Source organism: Euprymna scolopes, chromosome 2 (genome assembly GCF_053919585.1).
Source record: "Euprymna scolopes isolate OS-2025 chromosome 2, ASM5391958v1, whole genome shotgun sequence".
Lineage (NCBI taxonomy): Eukaryota > Metazoa > Mollusca > Cephalopoda > Sepiida > Sepiolidae > Euprymna > Euprymna scolopes.
The window spans coordinates 133,209,844-133,229,467 of NC_136483.1; the positions used below are offsets into that span (position 1 = coordinate 133,209,844).

A 19,624-nucleotide genomic window follows, 5' to 3' on the forward strand; every position below is an offset into this window, starting at 1 on the left:
AGCTAAACATCGTTGAGCCTGGTGAGTACTAAAATGGGTGAAATTTTGAGAATGCCAGCTTCTGCATGTCCTCTCCGCTTATCTCGGCATCATTTCCAATCATCCTGAGCTTCTTCTTGCCACTGGAATCAGGCAGTGGCAAGAAGAATGCCCGGATGTTTGAAGGTGTGTGTTGAGCAAAAAAAAAAAAAAAGTGGTAGTAGGCAGTCAGTCTCGAACCCATACCGCAAAGGAGGCAAAAGAATGTGAAAAAAAAAAAAAAAAAGAATGTGACGTCTTTGCTGTTGCATCCATCGCCAAAGCAGAAGTGACGTAGGTTTAAATTAAGGCTAGACAATCGAAAAGAGGGGTTGATTTTCGAAAATATTGGCGAAAAAAGCGACCCTTCCTGTAGAAAACTGCCCAGTTGAGTGTGAATAATTAATGTTTTTGGCCAATTTTTCGATATTTGTCGTCCAAAAGGTCGAGCTTCAAAACGGTACAGATCTCGTAAAAATTCGTCTCCTCTGTCAAAAATCTTAGGCATTCATACATACATACATACATATATTTAAACAGACAGGTGAGGTTTATATTATAGATGACATTTTCTCAGACTATTGAATTAATATAGATGGTTCTTCCTACACTGTCTAAATATACTCACTTCTTTAAACGATCTATTAAAAAAACAGAACAATAAAAGATGAATCCATTTCACTTGATGGCTACCTAAAAATAACTTTCCATTCCATGAATTTTCGTAATTTTTGGATAAATTACTATTTTAGACATGACAATAAAGTACATAATATTGTTTTTGCTTCAAACGACATATTAAAAAATCGATCTGTTGAATATCTTAACAAGCACCTGGTTTTGTTTGTATTTTTTTTTTTTTACATAGGCATCACCACTGTTCAAGGCCAAGAGGCTACTCAAGGATAAGGGTTAAAAATTGTACAGTAGAAATTGGACAATATAGTAATCGTTAGTAATGGAAATTCGGTAAATTTGTTAACAAGTGGGACGGCTCATCAAGAAGTTGTTTACGATAGACTTGAAGATAACCATATTGTAGTCAGCTGGAAAGCAGGAAAATGGAAGACAATTCCACAGACGTGCAGTTCTAAGAAAGAAGCTTTGTCCATGGAATCTACGTTTAGGTTTAGGCACAGATAACGAGTGGGGGGGGGGGAATTATTGATAGTGCTTTCAGCTAGACGAGTGTTTCTTGTGAAAGTTTGGTGAGGGGGGACCATAGACTGAAGCTCAGTCGAACACTTTCCATGAAAATAACGATACAGCAGAGACAAACTCTTCTGTGTGATAGAGGTTGCAAGGAAGAGAAAAGGATATCTCCTACGAGACTACGAAGTCTATTTTGAACTCTATCAAGGCAGGACAAGTCCTTTCTAGCAACTCCTGCCCAGATGTGGCAACAGTATTCCATCCTTGGACGTACCTGGCTCTTATATAGATAGAGAATTGCATTAGCAGTGAGATATCTACTGGATAGATAGAAGGATCCCACCATTTTTCCAGTGGCCTTGGCAACAGATTTGATGTACATGTTCCATTTAAGATCAGGAGTAAAAGTCAAGCCCAGAAGCTTGTCAAAACTTGAGGCCTCCTCAAGACGAGAGCCATTCATTTAACTGTTGCCAGATGGTGATCATAACATTGATGATGTAAAGAGAGAAGTTTGGTTTTAGATGCATTAAAAGTAACCAGCCACTCCTTTCCCCATTGTACCACATTGTATTATCATAATAAATAATGTTAAAACGATTAAATTGACTCGCAAAAAGAATAAAATAAAAATAAAATAAAATAATAATAATTTTTGGTAAATATGAAGAATTACTCCACCCTTTAAAATTCCTTTAAAATTATCACTCTTATTGGTTTTCGGGGTCACTGAAAACGAAAATAACGTTTAAAATTACGGCAAACGAGTAGTTTCCAAGCTATGAAGAAATGTTAGTTTTAAAAAGTGAGGGATCACTTTTGTATATTAATTTAACGTAAAATGAGCACCCACTTTGTGACCACAATGTTTTTCGGGGGCTTTCTTTCCACACTTGGAAGATCCTTTAAAATTACCACTAACGTTTAAAATTCCAAGAAACAAGTAGTTTCCAAGATATGAAGAAATGCACTCACTATATGGTCACCTTTTTTTTTTTGAGGTTGGGGGAGTGGGGGATTGCCGGTTTGTTTTTCGTTCTTTTTTTGGAGGGGGATATTCAATTCTAGAACTTGTATAGTTTTTTAACAGGTGCATAAGCAGTTTAATTAACCGTTTTAACGTAAATAATGCGCCAACATTAACCGAGCGCAGAAGAACTGTTTACTATTTTACAAAAATTCTGTTTACATTTGGTGGGAGGCGTTGGAAGGGCTGTAGCGAGCTGCTACTACTACGAGACTAGGCTGTATTCTCACCTTAGTTCTCTCTTTCTCCCTACTCTTTTCTCTTTTCCTTACTTTCTTCTTATACGTCATCAGAGGTTCCAGCCAATGAAAAGCGAGAACGGTTTACGTGGGACATTCGAGTGAAGGAAACATCCTTACTTCCACGGCGACTAGAGACAGAACACACGCCTCACTCCTCAGCTCCCGTTAGGTAGCCAAGAGGAGCATTGAACATTAATACAGACTTTAGAAAATGCAGTGTCTTTCTTTGTAACCCGAGTTTCGGGAAAACACACATATATATTGGATATATAAAACCTCATGAATTCATAACAAAGTCGCGTTACACGTCCTCATTTTTATAAGAAGACAATGTCTTCTATTACCAGTATTTCTTTCTATTTCAGCACTCCAGTTCTCCCTGTTATTGGAGGCGCCCCAAAGTGGGAGCCTACCGAAATGGTGACCTCTAATTAGTACCCCTGTTAATGTATGGTAATAATACCATAGGGCCACAACACCCCCACCCTCCACCGCCTCCCACCAAATGTAAACAGAATTTTTGTAAAATAGTAAACAATACTCCTGCTCGAAACAGTTAATTAAACTGCATAAGCACCTATTAAAAAACTATATGTTCTATAATTGAATATCCCCTCCCCAAAAAAAGAACGAAAAACAAACCGGCTGCCCTCCCCCCCCCAAAAAAAACTAAAAAAAAAAAAACAGGTGACCATAAAGTGAGTGCATTTCTTCATATCTTGGAAACTAGTTGTTTCCTGGAATTTTAAAAGTTAGTGGTTATTTTAAAGGATTTTCCGAGGGTGGAAAGAAAGTCCCCCTCTCTCATTCCTGGAAAAAAAAAATTGTGGCCATAAAGTAGGTGCTCATTTTACGTTAGATTAATATGGAAAAGTAATCCCCCACTTTTTAAAACCTAATATTTCTTCATATCTTAAAACCTACTCGTTTGCCGTAATTTTAAACGTTATTTTCGTTTTCAGCGACCACGAAAACCTATGAGTGGTAATTTTAAAGGAATTTTCGAGGGTAGAGTAATTCTTCATATTTACTTAATTTTTAAAGTATCACTAGTCCAAGGGAAGTAATTTCTCCATAAAAGTTATGGAGTTAACCCCCTTGAAATATTGGTTTTGCACAAAAAAGTACCACGCATCGACGATCGTCCACACGAGAGCCACAACAAATTTCTAAGATTTTACATTTAGGCAGTTTTCGTTCGATTTTGAGAGACAATGTGTATTCCCTGCAGCAAGTGTTGTTCAATCTTTAACTGCACCTCTCCTAAACTGGTATTACTTCAATCGAGTCGCAAGTGAAAGTACAGAAAAACTAAAAAACTGGAAACAATACCAGAATTAGTACAAAGAGAAAGCAATGTTATTTCAAAGTATTTTTTTTGTTTTGTAGACTTGAGAGTCTAGCCTATCCTACTATTCAATCCATAGCTGGAGGGAGGATATCAGGATTCATACCTTTTTCAAGTAATCCTCCGATAAAACTCGTACTCACAATGCTGCTACTTCGATTGCTAAAGGGGAATAACTCTGTGGATATATTACCTAATAAAACAGAGGGGAAATTATTTATGCGCACCGGCTATCAGCGTCTTACACCGGATTGTTTATCATCTAAAAACAAAAGCAAAGCATGTTTTGTTAATTAATATACTATATATTTATCATTTTACACTTCAGAATTAATTCACACATGCCATTTATTTTTCGAGAATGGCCGGAATAAATAACTATGTCTCTATAAATCAACTTGTAAATCAGTTTTGGAGGACAAATATATTCGCACGCCGGTTATTAGCAAGGAAGGGCATAACAGCAGAAAGGCCGCCTCGTGCATTTGAACTTTACATTTGTAGGAGGGGACAAAGAGCACTGTCCCCTTTCAATTGTGGTCCCGTTTTGGCTCAACGAGTGTCACCGAGTACATTGTTGTCGGACAATCATTTGAGTGATTTCTTTAGAATCTCCGTCAGGTCAATATCATCTTCGTCTTCGCAACAAAAGAACCAGAATCGCACATCTTACGTGCGATACAAACTCTCCGATGTCGTTGAGACTCCGTACGGTTTCCCGGCTACGATGAAAGAACTTTCCCTCAGCAAACAGATAATCGACTGTGTCATTTATAACGACAGTAAGTGATTTAGGTTAGATTGAAGCGGTTTGCTCCCAAAATGACTACCAAATTTATCCACTAGTTTTGCCTGATTTTCTAAGAGCGAATTAATTTGTGTGTGTGTGTGTTTCTGCTGATTTTTCTTTTCGATTTTGTCTTCATTTTTGTTTGGAAATATTAAAAAAATAATAAAATTCCGACAGATTTCATTCAAAATTATTGTACTTGTGCAGTTTACGGACCGTGCTGAAATATGTAGCAGTTCTTAACATAGGGAGAAGGCTTTTAAACTATTCTATGCTTTCAGTTAACAATTTAATAAACAAGAAATGCTGTAAAAATTGAATTTAACTTGAAAATCCTTCCTAAAAATTAGCACGGTTCATAAACTGGACAAGGAAGCACCAAATAATTATTATTACCCCAAATTTAGATAGCCTTAAGGGTAGGCAGTGAGGAGGCACAGCCAAAATGGAAGGAAGGAGTAAATATTCTTTGACTGTCTTTCTATAAAGATCTACCAAAAATCAATTAATTATTCCAGCAATACGAAATTTTCACCGATTGAACTTTATAACGGTGTACTTTTTTCATAATCGATACTTTTATATATATATTTTTTTGCTTACAACTCCCTCTTCTTTACTTGTGGTTACAAATACGCTTAAAATAATCAGCCGAAACTGAACACAATATATTGTATTGTGGGGAGCATGAGGATTGTAGATGAAAATAAATAAATAAAAAACAACTGCACGTATCAGATTTTTAAGGTTGAAAATTCGAATTTTGCATATGTTTAATTTTTCCTCTTTTGTGTTTTGAAGTGTGAAATTCGTTGAATATGTTAATAATTATTCTTTCAGATTAGCAATATATATATATATATATATATATATATATATATATATATATTCATTGGGGTTTGTATTACTGTACACATAGATTCGAAAATGTTGTCAAAAAACAAATATATAACAAATAAATGTTATCAAAGGCAAGATAAGTTACTTTTCTACCAAACTGGATATATTTTTCGTGTTTTTATTCAATGTAACATGTTTATTCAGCTCGAAAACCATACAGTGTTTACCGATGTATAGGAACATTCAAGATGGCGTCTTATTCTCTCTTTAACACGGTAAGTGTGGGAAAAGATGTTATAAATAAAAAACCGGATAAAATGCTGTTAAAAACTCGCTCAATATATGTTACTGTGACATAGGTTGACATATATTCGGCGGGTTTTTAATAGTATTTTGTATAGTTTTTTTATTTATAACACCTTTTTCCATACTTACCGTGTTAAAGAGAGAATAAGACGCCATCTTGAATTTTCGAATACATCAGTAAACACTGTATGTTTTTCGAGCTGAATAAACATGTTACATTGAATAAAAACACGAAAAATATATCCAGTTTGGTAGAAAAGTAACTTATCTTGCCTTTGATAACATTTATTTGTTATATATTTGTTTTTTGACAACTTTTTCGAATCTATGTGTACAGTAATACAAACCCAATCGATAAATAATTGAACATTTTGCAATACAATAATTTCTTTTGGCAATTTGTTGTTACATGATATTCTCTCACCTATGGGTGACCATCAGGCCTACAAACAGTTGTTCGTATTTACAAAGAGTTGTGCTTGACTTAGTTTAAAGTGTGTGTGGGGGGGGGGGCTTGTATCTACTACACTCTCTCGTCCAGAAACCCTTGGTCCTGATGGCAAGACAGTGTCAAGATGACCAAGGGTAATACTAGATGCAGGAGTTGTTTCCAACACATATAGTGCCTAGCATTCCCAAAATCGTCACCCACCAGTACTGGCCAGCCTCATTGTTGCTTAACTTCGGGAGTTATGGAGGCAACAAATATATATATAAATATGTATGAATAAAATATCAATACGAAAAATATATAAATGTTTATATCTTTTCTGTCTTTATTTCCTATGTATTGATGTGTAGGAATCTTTTAAAAGAAACAAAAAAAACAAACAAATGTTTCTTTCAAAAGCACATAATTTTTAACCGATCCTTCCATCTTCCTCAGTGTAGAATATATATATATATACATACACATACATACACACACACACACACACATATATATATATACATATATATATCTTATGAAAAAAGAATTAAACCCTTATAAAGTTGATTCTTCACTTAATCGTTTTAAACAAACGTTACAAATACATGAAAATTTACAAGACTAAATGAATTTCATCTGTTCATGTAAAGTTACCATAGTTTCTTGCAAACTATCATTAAATTTTGGATTTTAAAATTTCACCATGCAAAATCTATAGCGTGAGATAAAATATGGAATTATTTGAAATTCAGGTATTTATGTTCAAATGTTTTTGTATATTCTTATAGCAAATCATTCTAAATCTTATTTAGACAAAAAAAATTTGATTCAAAAACTTTTAAAACAAATATTTAAATATGTTATCCATCAAGACAAAAATGGTGGTAAATCTTTTTTTTTTGAAAAATTTTAAATTCTATTAAAAACAGTAGAAAAAGTTTTATATTCTGCTTTTCATATGACAAAATTCAGACTTTTATCTTTCTGGAACAAAAAAGTTGCTCGAGAATAATGGATTTTAATAGATTTATATTCATTTTAAAATAAAGAAAAAAATCGGAAGTGACATAGGTTTAAATTAAGGCTAGACAATCAAAAAGAGGGGATGATTTTCAAAAATATCGGTGAAAAAAGCGACCCTTCCCTGTAGAAAACTGCCCAGTTCAGTGTGAAGGAATTAATGTTTTTGGCCAATTTTTCGATATTTGTCATCCGAAGGGTCGAGCTTCAAAATGGCACCGATCTCGTGAAAATCTGTCCCCTCTGTTGCAAGTTTTAGGCAAACATACATACATACATACATACATTTAAACAGACAGATGAGGTTTATATTATAGATGACATTTTCTCAGACTATTGAATTAATATAGATGGTTCTTCCTACACTGTGTAAATATACTCACTTCTTTAAACGATCTATTAAAAAAATAAAAGATGAATCCATTTGACTTGATGGCTACCTTAAAGCTTTTAACAAAGCGAAGAGAAAACTTGTAGATACATCTTTACTATTACATCCAAAAGCTAATACTAAATTTTCTGTTATCATGGATGCATCTAGTTGGGTTGTTGGTATGGTTTTACAGCAACGTCATAATCAACAGATTCAATTTTTGTTGGATTTTTCTCATCAATTTGTGACGTGACTGTCTCTAGGAGCGGTAGGGCTCCCAATTGGTTTTTCTTCCATTTTTTTTGGCTGTGTCTAGTTAAGAGAAAATTGCTTTGCAAGAAACAAATAATAAAATCAGCAAACATCATTCAATGAATTGATTTACCCTGTCACCACTAAGAAAATTAGACAAAACTAATTGATAAAATTTAGCAACCATAGAAGATCAACATGTTACCGTTTGCCAAATAGCTTAAGAGATCAAGATTAATACAAAGACTGTGGAAACTATGATTAATGACCATTTGTATATGCATATACTGTCTGCCAGATGAATTCCTGGGTTGCTTACACATTGATAAGTACTCAAGAATGGAATTGGAGGTGTGCCAAGAAAATGAGTCCAAATTTTTCAAAAGATTAATTTTACACAGAATGAAACGTGGATTCACCACTATCATCCAGAGAAACCCCCAGTCAATGCAATGGAAGCACTTGGACTCACTATCTCCAAAGAAGGCAAGGGTGCAGCTCTCCATTTGCAAGCTCATGCTTACAGTCTTCCGGGACCAGGATGGATTTCTTTGCAAAAGGTATCACAACTGCAGGAGCCTACCATGCTTCACTTTTGAGGAGATTAAGAGAAATAAACTAAATCAAAAGACAAGGCAAGATCAGCAAAAGTATCTTCCTCCTGGTCTGCAACATGCATATCGTCATCAGATCAGAAGCATGAGCACGTGACTATGAAATGTCTTCATATACTCCTAATCTCCTGGCTTTGCACCCTTTGACTTTCACCTCTTTCCAGCCATGGAGTTGTTTTTGAAAAGAAAGAGTTTCTCAGATAATACAGCCTTGATTTCTGAGTGTTTTATAGAAACGGCCTCCAGAGTCCCAGTAAATGATTGGAGAAATGCGTAACTCTGAGTGTTTCCTATGTAGAGAAAGACTAATGACTGTCAAGTTTTGTTGCTATGACAAGTGGGTCAGGGACATTACTTATTGAATGCCCCATGTAACAGCGGTATGATTCTGATTGTATGTTATTTTATTGATCTCTTCTTCAGAAGATTAGACACAAAGTCAGATGTGGGTTTGATGAAAATGTTTCTGTGAAATGAACTGGATTTGAACTTGGCCTACTCAGGCCTTCAGTCAATGTTGTTAATCACTTAGCCACTGTGTTATGCGACTTTCTTATTGTGTACAAAGTTTTAGTGAAAACAATCAAGTAGTTTGTTTTTATTTAAGGTTTTCAGATTAATCCTTCTTAGCTGTTTTTGTATTATTACTAAGAAACAATAAACTTCTAATTCGAATGAAATTTTGGAAAATCCTCATGGTGTGAAAATAACCATGATGAGAATAATAGATCTAAAAAAAATTCCCAAACACAAAACTATTTCTTGTATACTTTTTAGAAATATAACTTTCTCTCTATTTTTTCATTTTTCTTATCATTTTGTTTAAGCCAGGGATGGGGCATCCTACCAGATGCCAAACATACACCTGCTATTTTAGACACTCCAACCGAGAGATCTTTTTAAGATTCTAACCGTCCCTTTAAGTGCAATTGTTTGAATCTCCTTTGCACTTGGTTTACCTGGTATATTTGTAAGATAGTTTGTAAAATTCTTTTTTTGTGTCATTGAGTGCCATGTATGTGTGTGTGTTTTTTTAAATATTCATTTAAAATGTGAGTGATTTCAGTACTTCTTGAACCAGGGATCCGTATTGAATATTTCTGATTGTGATGTATGGAACAAGCTGGAAATGACTGAAGCAGTTTATGATGTGAAAGCCATCAAAAAAATGTAAAAAGACAGACAATACTAACATAAACAACTACAAAAGCAACATAAAGTTAACTGCGATGACATCAGCTGTTGAGTCTCCTGAAAAAATATCACCCCCCCCCCCAAAAAAAAAAAACAGTGAGTACTTGTCCAGAATTCACTCTATATTAAAAAATAAAAATCAAGAAAAATTTGTATGATGCATGTAAAGAAAAATAGAAAGAAAAAATCATATTTCAAAAATCACGTTAATCAATCAAATAGTTTTATTTTGATAAATAGAATAATTTTAAATTGATAGGAATTTGTAGGCATTATAACAAAAATATCGCAAGTTTGAATTATGTCAAGTTATCTCCCTTGTTTTATTGAGACTGTTTTCAAAATGGCATCATGAGACAGTCGGTTTAGCCATAAAATTTGATTTTATCAAAAGAAAATTACTTGATTAACTTATGTGATTTTTGGAAGATGATATTTTCTTTTCATCACAAGTACATACAGGTTTTTCTTTATTTTTATTATGTAATATAGGGGAAATTCTGGACAAGCCCCAAATGGTTTCATGACAATAACAAAAAATTGCAACAAATACAAAGAGAAATGCATCCGTTTGGTAAAATTATATCCTTTAAGTCATCAGATTTTACTGATAAATAAAAATATTAGAATATCTTTTATCTTTTTTGATTGAGAGACGACATTATCTGTAGAGGCTAGTACAAGTAAGTTTAAAAACACGTTGGTTCCTAATTGAATGAATTCGATTCATTTACTGATTTGAAGAAAATTATTAAACTTATTCTTAACATGGAGGGGGGAGGTGTTAATGGATTCTAACTAAGTCAAAAAAAAAAAAAAAAAATGAAAAAGTTTCATTTAATGTCAGTACTAATAGTACTGACATTAAATGAAACGTTTTCATTTTTTTTTTTGACTGTTAGGTGATGACTTTTTCATTTTTTTTTTGACTGTTAGGTGATGACTTTTTCATTTTTTTTTTTTGACTGTTAGGTGATGACTTTTTCATTTTTTTTTTGACTGTTAGGTGATGACTTTTTCATTTTTTTTTTGACTGTTAGGTGATGACTTTTTCATTTTTTTTTTTTGACTGTTAGGTGATGACTTTTTCATTTTTTTTTTGACTGTTAGGTGATGACTTTTTCATTTTTTTTTTTGACTGTTAGGTGATGACTTTTTCATTTTTTTTTTTGACTGTTAGGTGATGACTTTTTCATTTTTTTTTTTGACTGTTAGGTGATGACTTTTTCATTTTTTTTTTTGACTGTTAGGTGATGACTTTTTCATTTTTTTTTTGACTGTTAGGTGATGACTTTTTCATTTTTTTTTTTGACTGTTAGGTGATGACTTTTTCATTTTTTTTTTTGACTGTTAGGTGATGACTTTTTCATTTTTTTTTTTGACTGTTAGGTGATGACTTTTTCATTTTTTTTTTTTGACTGTTAGGTGATGACTTTTTCATTTTTTTTTTTGACTGTTAGGTGATGACTTTTTCATTTTTTTTTTTGACTGTTAGGTGATGACTTGGCCATTTCTGGTTTGTTCCATAAGTCACAATTGGAAACATTCAGCCAATATGAGTCCTCCTACTGGAGAAGTATGATAATCTTTATTTCCTGCCATGTGTGAAAATGATATTTTTTTTGTTTTTCTTTTTTAATTATATTGTTGAGACAATTAATTGGAATCAGGAATTGTAAAACTCGGAACTGTTTGAGGAAAAGGTATCGGAATCAGAAATTTTTTTGCCTATTTTCCAATGCCAAAAACGGTTCTAATAATTGTTTATTTTGGGGTTTATTTTTGCTTAAACTTAATTAAATCAATTATTAATAAAATGATAAATTTTTTATTTTATTGATTTTAAAGTACAAATAAAGTTAACATTTACAGCTTATCCCTACAAGTGTATTTTTATGTTTGTGTCATGGATATTTACAATAATCTGAAAAAAAAAAGTGAACCCTATAACTAAATGTTTTATAACTAAATGTTTAGAGATTTTAAAAGAATTGGAATCAGTAATTGTATCGGAATCGAGAAAAATATTGAAATCGTCCCATCACTACTTAATTTTATTTTATTTTTTTGCAGATGATTTAATTGCTTTTAATAAACCCCTTGGAGTTCATGTGTATGGTATGTATGTGTTTTTAAAATCATTTTTTTAATGGAAATTGCTACAGACTAGGCATGAAGCTACTTGGTGTAAGGAACTAAAAAAAAACACTACTTCAAGGTCAACAACTAGCCTACAATAAGTTTTAGATGAAATAGATTGTGACCTAGGAAACAGCAACTCTTTCCTCTTTGTCAGAAATGTTTCTCATGAAATATGAGAACTAAAGGACAAAATAAGGGAATTGAGGTTATGAGGTTGCCAAAAGCAAATCCGGAGTTCACTTCTTAATCCACATTTGTTTAAAGATTGAAGTGTATCTTGAACATCTGAGTAAGTCGTTTCATATTTTTAGAATAAGTTCCAAATTGCAAAAATTTTACAGCATTCTTTTTAGCTCATATTGGAGTTTTGTTTAAATGCACACATACATGTATATGTGTGGACACTCCACAAAAAGTAATTTGTACATGTTTAAGGTTTTTACTGTTTTTGTATATGGCTAGAATTCTGAGCCATACAAAGCAGCAGTCAATATTTTATACAAATTGACATTTTTTTTGTGTTTCAGATATCAATACATCTTTTTTTTTTTTTTTTTTTTTCCAAATGACTCGCCACTTATTAAGGCCAACAGGCCACACAAGGATAAGGGATATTGGATTTGATACACAGTGAAACACCGAGTTGGTCAGAAATTGACTATTTAAGAGGAAAGCGCAACAAGAATTTGTTTGCATTGGACTTAAAGATGGCAATGTTATTATCAGCCAGGAAGCAGCTCCGTGGTATTATGTTCCTCAGACGGGCAGTTCTAAGAAAGGAACTTTACTCATGGAAGTTCTGTTCAGTTCTACATACAGAGAGGAAGAAAGTGAATTTATTGTTATCGGCTCCAGATTAGTTTTTGTTGTGAATGGTAGAGAAACCATAGATGGAAATATCACCATTCAAGTATAACACTGTAACGTTACACACATTTACATAGGTGTTAACATGCAGACAACTGGGACCTAACACAATGTAGCAGAGTATATCGCAAGGAATATAGGGCAAGTAATAACTTGACTTCTCTTTTTTTTTTTTTATTGCAACAATGACATTTATTTCCAGGTACTTTCTTGAATAAAATGTGATCATGCTCATCTTTCTATCCTCTCGAACATCGTTTCAAACGTGCTCTCCTGTCTGTGCACATGTTCATTTTTATAGTCTCTTTCTTTTTCTCTTTTTGATATCGTTTTGCACACAGCTCAGCATTTGCATATCCGTGCTCTCTTAATGTAACGTAGTTGGTGGGCAGAAAAGTAAATTATCTGTTATTTGTCTATCTATCAGTTTATCTAATTATTGGTCTATCTATCTATCTATCTATCTATCTATCTATCTATCTATCTATCTAACCGGAGATATAAACAAGAGATGTGGGGCTATGTTTTGATAAGGTCATCAAAACATATCAGACTCTGTGAACTTATCTGGAAGGTCTGGAACAGCTGACCGGAATGATGTGTCGTTTGTCACGTGGTCTGGTTTGCTGGACATATGGTTGAGTTGGAATTCAGACGTCAAACAAAATGGATGGGTTAACGGAACATCTGCCCCCCCCCCCCCCCACTGAGAGGGAGGTGATGTGTCTCAAAATGGAGACTAGAGAAACCCCATAGGCCACAATACTCACTTTCACTTCTGCGTAACGATATCTGGGAAGTGAAATAAAATATTATATAAAATCAATCATCGTTTTGGATCATTTGAAACGTCTTTACCCAACAGCTCCTCCAAGAATAGATGAAATTCTCAGGTGGACCAAAAGACAGAGGGTCAACAATGCAGTTGAAAAGGTATGTCGTAAATACATGTCTGACACACATGCATGCATCAACACTTAGACGAGACTAATCGGCCCGTAAAATAAACTGTACAGATATATGTAGATAAGACAACATATGGTTCAATTAGTGTAGAACCATCAGACACTCAGTTAGGCCACATATACACTCTGTATACATACTCAAACACCACTCCACTACATAACATACGTTTTGGTACCCCACAATACAACATAACCCTTTTTTTTTTTTGATTTTATATAAGATTTGATTTCACTTCCCAGGTGTCCTTATGCAGAAGAATGGAAAGTGAGTAATCTGGCCTCTGGGGTTTCTCTAGTCTCCATTTTGAGACACGTCACCTCGCTCTCAGGGAGGAGGGAAGATGATCTCTTAATCAATCAGCTTTTTTGACATCTGGCAATCCAACTCTACATTACGTCCAGCAAACCAGACCACTTGACAAATGACACGTCCTTCCGATCAGCTGCTCCAGACCTTCCGGTGCAAACTTGATCAGTTCACCAAGTCTGACATGTTTTTATATGTTTTGATAACCTTATCAAAACATAGCTCCACATCTCTTGTTTACTTCTCTGGTTAGATAGACAGATACATAGAGCAATAAATAGATATATAGATAGATAAATAGATACACCGATAGATAGACAAATAACAGCTAATTTACTTTTTGCTCGCCAACTATTTAACATTACAACACAGGCCAAAGAAGCATTAAAATCGTCAGAGTTTCAGAAAAGCCATATTAAATGTTAGTTAATCTTAATGTAGACTGAATCAGTGTCAAATGTTCACAGACCTCGAGATTCCACTTTGCATGCCTAACTGAGTGATTATTCAATTCTTCAGAAAGGAAGAATGATCAATATTATCTTGTTTGATCAGGATGTTCTAACAACAGTTTTTATCAATAATGATATTAAGGGTGTCTATTTACTTATGTCTGTATATGTAATTGTATTGATTGTTATATTTATTAGGTAACAGTGCTCAGTATCAATCATAAAGCATATACAAATTTTAGTTGGTATCAGAGTTCTAATAATAATGATGAAAACTTTGTAGATTACATTATTCAGTGACACATATTAATGCATGTGTTTTCACAATCACTTCTTTCAAGACTTCTTGGCAGTTTCTGTTGGCCAGAATTCTTCCGTTTTTTCTGACGTCAACTTCCCGTTTTTTGTATCCCAAGTTCTGTTCCCACCATTTTGATTTCCAGTCACTGTTGTCCTCTTAATCAGTATATCTTTATCCCTAATATATGTACTAGCTAACTCTTCTATCTGGACATTTAACAGATGAAGTTGAGAATCTGAAAAGGTTGAACACTTACATACGGCACAATCATGATGACATGCCGGTTCTTGCCAGATCACCTAAGTTAAGCAACGTTGAGCCTGGCCAGTACCAGATGGGTGACCATTTGAAAAGGCAAGGTGCTGTATGTACTGCGACGTTAAATACCAGGTTGAGAAACTGGCGTGGTCTATCCTTCTCACGAGGGTAGATGGGACTCTCTTAAGCCGTGGTAGGCACCCCATCTTGTGATGGCGTCACGATAAAATATATGCTTGATAGCTCTGGCGAAGCATCAAGTATTCAGCTACCAACAAGATTTGAATTACACTACAAACTCGTGTAGTGAGTTCAATCTCGGTTACAGCTGCGATGGATAGATGGATGGATGCATACTTATCTGTGATAACGTGCCACTCAGAGAAATGTCAGTGTATCTAATAAGAGACAAAAACAAACTATATGCTTTTCATGTAAGATGTGTAACGTAATGTTGCACTGTTGTTGCTGATTCACTTCAGAGGAACTTTAAAATGAGATAAAAAAGATTATGACTTATTTGGATTGTGAGTTATGCTTTGCACGACAGAGCAAGTATTCAATATCCATCTTTGGTGGGAGAATAGCATTGATTGACGTAGAGATACCTCAGCTGGCTGTGAGAATAATATCCGACCGATTAATGCAAACCCACTTCAGCTGATTGAGTGAATAACATTCAACTGCTTGATGTGTCTCCGTTGATGTTGCAAAATGAAAGTATTGATGAAAAATAAATGTAATAAACTACAATAATACCAACTCACTTTTGAGGAAGGTTAAAATTAAAGACTTTTTAACTGAATATGATATTCTTTCTTTTTAATGGTGACTTAATTAAAAATATTTTTGAAATGTTTGTTTTTGTTTTTCCTCTAACGTTAAACTTTCTATGGGCACATATTAAAATTTTAATTTTATGATTTTTACTTTTTTAATGGAAACGCAAGGGTCATTCTAAAAGTAAAACCTATTTTTTTTATAACTTAAAAACTTAAAGAGTTAAAGAAGACGGGAGTGGAGCCATTAAAACAAGCTATCATTTGTACTCCAAAATTTATTTCTCTACATAGTCACCATCATTCTTAGTGCATTTTTGCCAGGAATTCAGTTACACATTTGTGTTTCTGATGCATGCCTATCACAGAGGTTGTTTCTTTAGAGTTTCACACAGTCAGTATCTGCAACAGAGAGATGAACCTTTCAGATCCTGAATGCATAAGTTCAGTTATCATAACAATGCAATTTGCAATCCCCTCTGATCCATTCAGGCAGAATAAAAATAGGAGGCATTACTTTTTGGAACGCCCCGCATATATTTAGACAGTTGCTAATCAAAGAACGTTTTGAAGCTCTAAATTCTTTGATCTTAACTGATCCGCATCAAATGGTTAGGCGGTCAAGGCTCCTTTTTTGTGGATTAACTACAGTAGAATTGCAAAGCAGGTATTAAAATTAAAGCCTCAAATTCCGTTAAGAAAACGATGGATGAGACATCAGAAAACATGACACGTTGATAAAGTGTGTTTGTTTTTGTAAAAGTTTAAACTGGACAAAGGATTCGTGCAATACTGCTGCTCTATTTTGGCTGGTGCACCAACCGAGACCTCCTCACTTTTGGATGGTGCAATACTGAATCTCCAATTCAATAGGTCCTGCACTGGCTGCCAGGCTCCAGCCCTGTCGGGTTAGAGTTACATCCCTCTGCTTATTGTAGAACTACTTCCACAGAATGTGCTCCGATGAACTTACTGCACTCATTTTTCCTCAACGTAAATCCCACAACCCTGATTAGCCACAAAATCATGAACTTACTCTATAAAAGTTTCTTGATGCCAGAAGACTATCTACTCTAATAGTTTATTTCTTCGGATTGCTTTCCTTTGGAATTCCCTCTCTGCTTCCTGTTTTTCTGAGCATATAAACATTCAGAAATTTAAATGTAATATGAGCAAATATCTTGCTGATCATTCTCCTACTAAGATTTCCCTTCTTATAAATCTCATCCCTATCACAATAACTCCTTACACTTCAGTAGTAATGTTTCTTATTAATAAGTTTATAATTCAATTGTTTTCTTTTTCTTTAAGGTCAGACAATTCCTGGTCAGGAAGATGAGCTCGGTTATGGTGTTCTTATTGATCCAGACTTGCCCCCGAAGGCATATGCATGCATTGCAGACATTATGCCTATCCTGAGACACCATTTTCAATGCCCCAAATTACAAATTGTCCATTCAATCAAAATGTAAGATTTATTTCAAACATCTTTAATTACAATAGAAAAATGCAAGCATGAAAAGTAATATGGTTAAGCTTAAACATGGAAAAGTAAAGGACTAATTGTTAAAACTGGAAAAGAAAAAGACAAGATATTTTAGTAAAAAATATGATACATTTATAACTTAAAATATTGCAGCATTAAGAATTGATTATATAATGTTGAATTGAATAAAAAAAAATCTTAATGCTGCAATATTTTAAGTTATAAATTTATTATATTTTTTACTAGAATATCTTGTCCAAATGACGGTCCTTATTCATGAAATTCTTTATTTGGCCAATCAATTCTGGTGTTCTGATTTCCTTACTCCTCCCAGATCTCTCATCATTCCTTACAGACTCTCTGCCTTCCTTGAATCTCTTATGCCACTCAAAAACTGATCTGATGCAAGATGGTCCTAATGCAATCTGAAGCATTCCATACGTTTCTGTGGCATTTTTTTCCAAGTTTAAAACAGAAATTTATTGCATCTTCTAAAATTCACCAGCTGTAACAATCAGGCTTTAGTAGAGTGTATTCCAATTCCTGCTGTAACTGTTCGTTTGAACATGAAATCATAAGAATTGGTCAGTCATCTCTAAGCTGTATAGCAATAACGTATTGAATTCTCAAGAGTCTATGACAATCTTAAATGCCTGTACAAAAAAATCTGGAATCTTATTGAAGGCACCTCATAGTTTGAATAATTGATGTGAAATCTTTATTATAATAATAACAATTTGATTTTGTTTCTTCTGACAGGTATTACACAGGTGTGCTAATTATGGTGAAAAATGAAAAAGCAAAGGATGCTGTGATTCAAGCAATCGACCGTTCCAAGTGTCCAGGGCTGCCATACCAGACTTACTTGTAAGTACTTTTGTGATATATTCCCAATATTGCATAAAGAAGTATGTCTCCAAGCCACTGATTATTGGAGCTTAATCACATGTTAGAAGAGAGAGAGAGAGAGAGAGAGAGAGAGAGAGAGAGAGAGAGAGAGAGAGAGAGAGAGAGAGAGAGTAGCAGTTAACAAACCTAGAAAAGTTAATGGAAGATTTCTAAGAATTGAATTTAATTTTTTTAATTTAATTTAATTTTTTTACTTTAGGAGATACTGAAATAGGAACCAGATTTATAACAAAGAAACCTGGGTGAAGAGTTGGACAGTAAGATGCTTGTTTACATTAAATTTAAATTTCTTCATGTTGGTGGTGTGGTCTAGGAAACAGACCACACTAGGAAGTAGGGAGGGAATTCCAAAGGCAAGTAGTCTGAAGAAAGAAACCATCAGAGTAGAAAATCTTCTGGCATCTAGGGACCTGGACAGTGAAGGAGTGGGATTTTGCTGCTAGTCAAGTGGATTGGGAAAATTTTTGTGATGGAGCTTGGCAGGTAGATATGTTAGATTTTCTTTTTTGCATAATCTCCAAGAGGAAGAAGCTAGTGGTTGATGCACCAACCGAGATTTGGCAACCATACTTCATGCATGTGTAGCAACCTTCATGCAAATTTATGGAGAAAGAGACTAAGGGTTGAGCTGCGTGTCTTTTATTGGAGAGAAACTTTGGATTGAACTCAGGTTACCAGCTAAAAAAATGTGGTTCTATTACTGAATCCTACAAATAGAGCACTGAAGCATTTGGATCGTAAAATTAAGAACCCTGACATTAATAAGCCTATCGAGCTCCAAGTGGAGCATATCGATTCAGCTAAACATGCAAAGCACCCCAATGAATTTTTTTCCTATGCTTCTGATTTTGCAGAAAGAAAAAAAAAATGGGTATTGGTGCAAAAGAATAAAAGATCAAGGAGAATGGCCCAAGTACAGATTTGGAAAGAAGAATAAATAAAAATCTCTAAAGATCCTGGTAAAAATAAATACACAGAAATATTGGAGCTGAAAAAAGTTCTGGATAAACAATGAAAATAAAAGTTATCTAATCCTAATTCACTCACATCCAACTTTTATCTGCCCCTCCACCGCCAAAACATTAATTCACCTTACTAAAAAAACAACCCCAACTTAATTACTAAGGCCAGTTTCAAGTAAACCTTAAATAAATCTAGTCCTTGTTCTTCAAAAATGTCCAGCTTCTATTCTCCACCAAAAAGTATGCCCCCTCTTAAATTCTGAAATTTCCAAATTGATGCAACTAAATCCCATCAAGAAAACCTCCAAATCCATCTCTCACAATCCTCTCCTTTGTCTCTCCACACCACACTCCTAAATCAGCTTACGTCCACCTCTTTTTCTGTGCTTCAAATACTCAAACTTCCCCCAAACCACTCCTTTTCCTTTCTCATGAAAATAGATATGCCCCCATCACCTCCTCTTCATTGAGCTAAAGGAGACTCTCCCTCAAAAGGAAGAGGACAAAATATTCTTTTCTCACAGGCAAAGACATGTGTGGTCACTGAGGACCAGGGAGAAAATGTCAAAAGTCATAACCTCTGTGATATG

The 19,624-nt window shown here is 34.3% G+C and overlaps 1 protein-coding gene across 1 annotated transcript in view; it reads left to right on the plus strand.

Moving 5' to 3' along the window:
* The first annotated feature begins 4,020 nt into the window (after window positions 1-4,020).
* LOC145296188 (mitochondrial mRNA pseudouridine synthase RPUSD3-like) overlaps window positions 4,021-19,624 on the plus strand; it is a 69,010-nt gene continuing 53,406 nt past the window's right edge. The window contains exons 1-4 of the mRNA XM_080142400.1: window positions 4,021-4,569; window positions 11,680-11,724; window positions 16,989-17,145; window positions 17,923-18,030. Of these exons, the coding sequence (XP_079998526.1) occupies window positions 4,149-4,569; window positions 11,680-11,724; window positions 16,989-17,145; window positions 17,923-18,030 (731 nt within the window). The 5' untranslated portion in view covers window positions 4,021-4,148. The remainder of the gene's footprint in view (window positions 4,570-11,679; window positions 11,725-16,988; window positions 17,146-17,922; window positions 18,031-19,624) is intronic.